Below are 7,388 nucleotides of genomic sequence, written 5' to 3'. Positions count from 1 at the left end.
GTTAATCTTCTTACACTGCAAGACTGTTCGTGACGCATTCCGTGATCGCCCGGATCTCCGCCTGTAGAACCGTATTATGGTCAGGCAGTCTAAAACAGATCTCAGTCCCTGGGTTCTCAATGTAGACCTTCAAGCCCACCCTGTTCTCTAGCTTTGATCCATCCGTGCAACATGATCTTCCAGATGACAATACTAGGGTTACATCAATCGAAGACTGTGCCGCTGCCAGCACTCTACTTCAAGGTTCCTCTCAGGTATCTGATCGCAAACCTCTTCCCTTTCTTCCAGGTTTCTTATCGTCACCTCGATTATACTGCGGTAGTATGAGCTGCTCTCATCCTCAATCCATTCTCCCATCGCCTTAAGTCTCATCTTGAGTTGTTTTTGTCCGATTTGGCTGAAATTGTGCACGTGGTGTTCTGTAACGACCGCCAACAACCGTGCTAAGTACGGTCCGAATCGGTCTATAACCTGATATAGTCCCCATATAAACCGATCTCCGGAGTTTACTTCTTGAGTCCTTACAAGACGCAATTTTTGTCCGATTTGGCTTAAATTTTGCTTGCGGTATATTACGACTTCAATCAACTGTGCCAATTACGGTTCAAATCGGTCCATAACCTGATATACCTCCTATGTAAACCGGTCTCTCCATCATCCTTGTTCGGTTTCTAGAAGCTTTAATTTAGATGGTTTGACAGAAGTTTGGTATGTAGATTAAGATTATGCCCTTCAACTAAATTTATTTTGTAAAAATTTTTAGCAGAATCCATGGTGGTGGGTTTCCAAATTTCTGTCCGGCCGAACTTAGCACGCCTTTACTTTGTGTGCTTTCTTTTGTGGCACAAACGTAGACAGAGATTTTTCCCGAGTGTTCGGAAGGAATTCTGAACTCGTTGTGGAATGGTTTTGTGTATTTTTTTGTGTAGCTCAGAAGTTAGCATCTTCGTTTATGAGGCTGAGTGACTGGGTTCGAAACCTGACGAGAAAATAAAAACAAAATTTCAGTCGTTGTTTCCCCCCCTAGTCTCAACGACAATTCTAAATTCCCTTCCTCTCTTTCCCATAATTTTGGTTCGGAATTCTGTAAGCATGCTCTCAGAAATTTCTGCAGAAACATTAAATTTCCCTTCGATATTTCATTCCGAAATAGTGTCAACCACTGCATATACAATATATTTCCTTAAGAATTTGGACAGACTTCGGATCCGAATTTGCATAAGTTTTTCAACTTTCGTACAGACTTTTGACGGAATTCTGAACGTTTGGTTCACTGGGTGGTGTCCTTGTTTCTGTATTTGTGCGAATGTTTGGTGCAAAAACAAGGAAAGGCAAATACCGAAAACGAACATCATACGGAAACGAAAAGATATTACTGAAAACATACACACTGACACAAAGTGTGGCAACAATAATAAAAACAATCACAGCCACAGCAACACCAAGTCCAACACCAACACCAACAACAACAACAATAACAATATCAACAGCATCGGCAGCATCAACACTAGCATTGAGCATCAGAAAAAAGCATAACAAGCTGGCTTGACTGCCTGGTTGGCTGGTTGGCATGGCGACCAACGATTCAGTTTGTTTTGTGCTGTGGCAGTGGGCACTTTTCAGTGGCATTCAATATAAAAAAAGCAAATTGTCGGTAGTAGAGCGGTGATTTTTTGTTTATTTTTTCCGTTTATTCTTTTCCCTTTGTGCATTTGCACTTGCTCTCTGTCGGTAACCCCTTCTTCTTCTTCCTCATCCTCCGGCTGGACGTAACCCACAATGCTCTTTCTCTCACTCTACGAATGTGACTCTACGATTTGTGTTATGGCAGTGTTCTAAGTTTACCATACTTCTATTATATAGAGGAAGAGAGAAGTGTATATGTGTGTGTATGTGTATGTGCGGTAAAGTGTTATTACTTCCTGGTATTAAGTTGAACACCTCTCCCTCCCTACTAACTATCATTGCCTTGTTATCGTGTAGCCGTGTCTCCTTCAGCCCGTACGAGCGTATGTATATGTATGCACTAAGTTCGTTAGTTGTATGTGTGAATAATGCTGATGTTCATTCGGTAATTATTGTCGCCGCGTTGATTTTATTTCGTCTTCGTGCCACTCGTTTATCGTTGGTGATTGCCATTGTTTTTTCGGTTGCTGTTAATGCTGTCAACTTGCCAACGCTATTAACGAGATGTGTGTATGTGTGCACTGGTAGTAATAAACCAACCAATCAACCACCCACTCCACCCTATACATATTTCGAGGTATTTGCAATCGTGTGATGCTTAGTTGGGTTGGCTGCTGGCTGTTGTGGTTGAGTGTGTTGAACAAGCCAGTGTTTGTTTACTGGCCTAGGCAGCATTAGCGACGAAAACTTTGTTTTTACAATTCTACTACAAAAACAATAACACCATCTCTCGCTCTGTCTCCATCAATTGCCGCAAACAACAAACGCGTTTCATTGCCGCACACATAAATCGTTCAACTAACTGGTAGCAGTGATTCGAAGACTTAGGCGTGAGAGAAACTCTGAGATCAACAGGTGTTTTGGTGTGTGCTGCTGCTGCTGCTGCTGACATTTGTTACCTTTTGTTTTAACGCCATAACGATGTGCTGGTGTCGTTCGTAGTCGCTGCTGTAGTCGACTGTGTTCTACTGCTCTCACTCTCCTCGTGCTGATCAAAAATATGCTGGAAGAGTTTATTGAAAAATTACCCAATATTGACAGTGATAAACGTTACGAGGTATGTATGCCCGCCTTGGGGCACCATAAATCATTTTTGGGATTAACTGGCATTGTATTTCATTTTCTCTATGCGAAAGTTTATGTGCCAGTGTGTGTGTGTGCGGTTTTGGTTTCTATTTCCATGTTATTTGGAAGAACAGTGTTCTTAATTCCATTGTAGCCATGCATTCATTTGTCATGTGTGATCACACACATCACCAGCCGCCTAAACAGAGGGCGAGAAAAAAAAGGCACGTGATTTATTTCAATTTTCTGAGATTTAGTTTTTGGCTAGTTTTGCTTTCACACCAATGCCCAAAATTAATTCCTCCCGCATCGAAGAGATTTTTTTTTGTTTTTTGCAGAAGATTGGCAATATTTGATATCGATGAAGGAGGGCCTCAAATGGGAGTTTACATTTCAAAGCCCATAAAATATTCAATGGTTGACACCAAAAATAGTCTTGGCTGTCATCGGAATGAATGTCGCGCAAACCCAAAATGTGTACAAAATATTGAAGGAAGGAAGGAAGGCGTATTTTATTGTCACCAATAAAATTTATGTGTTGAGTGTGAATTCACTCTTTTTTTCTTTCTATACTACAAATGTGCAAATCCATTTGCTGGTGAATTGGCAACATCCATGCAGCATTTAAATGGTCCAAGATGAGCAGTTAATATGATTTGCAGCACCACATCTTAAATGTACAATAAAACCACATTAAATTTAATATTATGAGGCTATAAATTTTAAGCAAGAGGTTAAAATTGAACATATTTTAAGGGATTAAAATGGAAGTCGAGACGTGTTGTCATAAGGACTTAATGCCAGCAATCTAATGCGTTAGCACTTGTATGGCAAGAAACCATGAACATTTATCTTACTGTCTATGGACCGTGGTTCAAAGCAAAAACAAACTGATCAATCCCATGGCAGCCGGTTGTACGGACCGGATTGATACGGTGGAGTTCTCCATCGGCAAGGGCTGCCGCCTCAGTGTATAACACACTGCCAGAACAACAAAAGTAAACTGATGGCATGCCTTTTTTATACCCACCACCGAAGGATGAGGGTATTTTTATTTTGTCATTCCGTTTGCAACACATTGAAAAAGCGATTTTTGACCCCATAAAGTATATACATTTTTGATCAGCGTAAAAATCTAAGATGATCTAACCATGTCCGTCCGTCTGTTTAAATCACGCTACAGTCATTAATAAAAGAGATGTTGAGCTGAAACTTGGCACAGAATCTTTTTTTTGTTCATAAGGAGGTTAAGTTCGAAGATGGGCTATATCGGACCATATGTTGATATGGCCCCCATATAGACCGATCCACCGATTAAGGGTCTTAGGCCCATACTAGCCACATTTACTATCCACTTTTGCTGAAATTTGGAACAGTGATTTGTGTTAGCCCAGTCGATATCCTTCGTCAATTTGGCCCAAATCGGCCCAGATTTAGATATAGCTGCCATATAGACGGGATCCGCCGATTTAAGGTTTTAGGCCCATAAAAGCCACATTTATTATCCGATTTTGCTGAAATGTCGGACAGTGAGTTGTGTTAGGCCTTCAATCTTCTACTGCAATTTGGTTTAAATCGATCAAGATTTGGATATAGCTGCCATATAGACCGATCCGCCGATTAAGGTTTTTAGACCCATAAAAGCCACATTTATTATCCGATTTTGCTGAAATGTTGGACAGTGAGTTGTGTTAGGGCCTTCAATATCCTACTGCAATTTGGCTTGGATTGGTCCAGATTTGGATATAGCTGCCATACAGACCGATCTGCCGATTTAGGTTTATATGCCCATAAAAGCTACATTTATTGTCAGATTTTGCTGAAATTTGGGACAGTGAGTTGCGTTAGGCTCTTCGATATCACTATTCAATAAAAGGCACTTGTATAATCCGATTTCGCTGAAATTCGACACAGTGACTTATATTAGGTAGTAATGTTTCAAGCGCACAACTAGTCGTCAGACTAATTAATGAGAAAGCAAACCAAGCCAACCATCCCGCAATGGAGACTACAGACAATGTCTTGTGGAGGTAGACAAAGTCGGAACAGGAACGAAGGAAGCGCGCATGATCCCTGAGTCTTCAATCAGGACTGTGACTTCCAAAAAGATACCACAGCCATTACGGATGGAGAAGATGGTCGCCGAGAGTGGTAAGGAGCCGCCCTCTTAAGCCGGAGTGGCTAGGAAGCACAGCAGAAAAGAGCTGACTTATGCAAAATTGCAAATTTGCCCATGAACATTCCATTAAGGACCAGGCGCATATTTCCCACATATCAATGAATGCAGTCCGATTCAAGTTTAAGTTCAATGATAAGGGACCTCCTTTTTATAGCCGAGTCCGGATGGCGTGCAGCAGTGCGACACCTCTTTTGAGGAGAAGTTTTTACATGGCATATTACCTCACAAATGTCGCCAGCATTAGGAGGAGATAACTACCGCTGAACATTTTATGCTGGTCTCGCCAGGATTTGAACAGAGGCGTTCAGCGTCATAGGCGGACATGCTAACCTCTGCGCTACGGTGGCCTCCAGACTGACTTTTGCAGTCATCACTATCGGCAGTGCATTCGGTAGAATTCTACCACATCATCGGTACTAAATGGAGGATCTAGTTAACGATATGATTTTCGAACATAAGTGGACCTTCGTAGAGGGTCGACTCATACAAATGACAAGCTGCGAGAATAGAGGGGACACCTTTACTCTGCGTTTTGCTTATGTATTGATACCATCAACATCTGGAGGTATCCAGCTCCCTGGAAGGGTGCAAAGCACGACATGGTGAGAAAGATGGACATCCCCCAGGTCACAGAGGCGACGGTCTTCATCAAGGCAGGGGCAGTAAATTAGCGACGGAACGCATGTTGGAATTCTTGGGCAAACAAAACCAAGGTTTGGTCACAGTGAAGTGGGAGTTCTTCCACCGAGAGGGGAAGAAGGAAGGAACTCTCCTTATGGTTGGCATGGATTAAGTCTCCGTGACAAGTTTGGCTATGACTAAAGGCATGGCGCACTACGTGAGCAAGGCTGTCTTTTCCAAGATTGGAAAGACTAGAATAGGCATAACTACTCATATTGAGACATCAGGGCGTGTAGTGGGGGCTGACGACAGGACAATCCCCGTCTCTCTCAATACTGGGAAGACTAAGATAAACAAAGACCCTAATACTAAAAAAGCAGGCAGTGCAGGGGCGAGAGACCCAACACAGCCTAACGAACGGGGACCTGACCACGGACCCATCAAGATGGGTCGAAAGTCAGGGATAGGTAAAGATCATCATGTTGAAACATCAGGAGGGAGCGCAGCAACAGGAGTCTCAATGCAGCCTTACGAACAGAGAACCGACGATGAAATCATTACCTACTCCCAAGAAGCTCATTTACATAGGATTTGGAAGACTAATATCGGCAAAGATCCTAATATTGAAACATCAGTCAGTACAGGGACGTTAAACTCAATTCAGCCTAACGAACAGGGAGCGACGATGGAATCTTTGCCGACTTTTTAAAGATTCGGAAGACTAGGATATGCAAAGAACCTAATACGATAACATCAGGCAATGCAGTGACAGGAAAGTCAATGCAGCCTAATGAGCAGAGAGCAGACGATGAGAGCATTACCCATTCCCAAGAAGCCCATTTACTGGAGGATCAACGATTGAGGTTATCCATATAAACCTCCACCGGAAAGAGACAGCTACACACGCTCTCATGGAGAAAATCAGTAAGGGTAAGATCCATATTGCCATAATTCAGGAGCCATGGATGACCTGGAACAAAGTTTCTTGACTGAACCACATCAAATATCAATTCTTTTATGCTAACACTGGTACTCGGCCGAGGACTTGCGCTATTTGTCATAAAAATTTAAATTATGTATTTTCCTCAGAGTTATCAACGTCGGATGCAACATTGGTGAGACAGGGAGACGGTGAAACATACCATCACTTTATCTGTCTTTCGATTCTCCGTGACCGCCACAAACGTCGGAGCTGCAACGGTTGATGGGGGACGCAAAACAGACAGGAAACGAGGTACTAATAGGGTGCGATGCTAACTATCACCACATTTCGTGGGGTAGTACCAACACTAATAAGCGGGGCCAAGCCCTAGTGGAGTTCTGGAAAACTAGTGACCTAATACGCTAAATATTGGTAACACCGCTATCTTTCTTGATAGGATTAGGGAGGAGATTTTAGATGTGACAATATGTTCGGAAAATCTAATCGATGATTGCTATATTAGGTTTGGAATAGCACGGCCAGAGCCTAAACCGATAAGCTTCCGTAATAAGTTGAAAACCAACTGGATAAAATTCGGAAGGCTACTCTGAAGAGGACTCGGGAAAGTTAATTAAGATTGTCCAAGCATAGACAACAATGTCAACATTGTACGACTGCACTGGGTGGGTCTTTCGAAAATAGTTGTCCTCTTCGGGGAAAAAAGGTCCGCAGAATTTTAAACAGAGCACGTCGTAAAAAAGCAAAATTATACAGGAATGTGTATTATATATGGCTCAAGGAATACAATAAAATTACCGGAGCTGCAAGCTTTTCTGCCAACAGGTCGATAGCGTTAATGACGCCGCCAAGAAGAAAAAGTTTCTCTCAAAAACCCATGTCCAAACTGAAACGTTA

The 7,388-nt window shown here is 42.3% G+C and overlaps 1 protein-coding gene across 1 annotated transcript in view; it reads left to right on the top strand.

Annotated features, from left to right (window-relative positions):
• The first annotated feature begins 1,610 nt into the window (after window positions 1–1,610).
• Window positions 1,611–7,388, top strand: part of LOC106094719 (band 7 protein AGAP004871) — an 89,494-nt gene continuing 83,716 nt past the window's right edge. Inside the window, exon 1 of the mRNA XM_059360786.1 lies at window positions 1,611–2,743. Within this exon, the coding sequence (XP_059216769.1) occupies window positions 2,687–2,743 (57 nt within the window). The 5' untranslated portion in view covers window positions 1,611–2,686. The remainder of the gene's footprint in view (window positions 2,744–7,388) is intronic.

The sequence above is a fragment of the Stomoxys calcitrans genome, chromosome 1, assembly GCF_963082655.1.
Source record: "Stomoxys calcitrans chromosome 1, idStoCalc2.1, whole genome shotgun sequence".
NCBI lineage: Eukaryota > Metazoa > Arthropoda > Insecta > Diptera > Muscidae > Stomoxys > Stomoxys calcitrans.
Note: the sequence above shows the minus strand (reverse complement) of the source record. Positions and strands in the feature narration are given on the sequence as shown.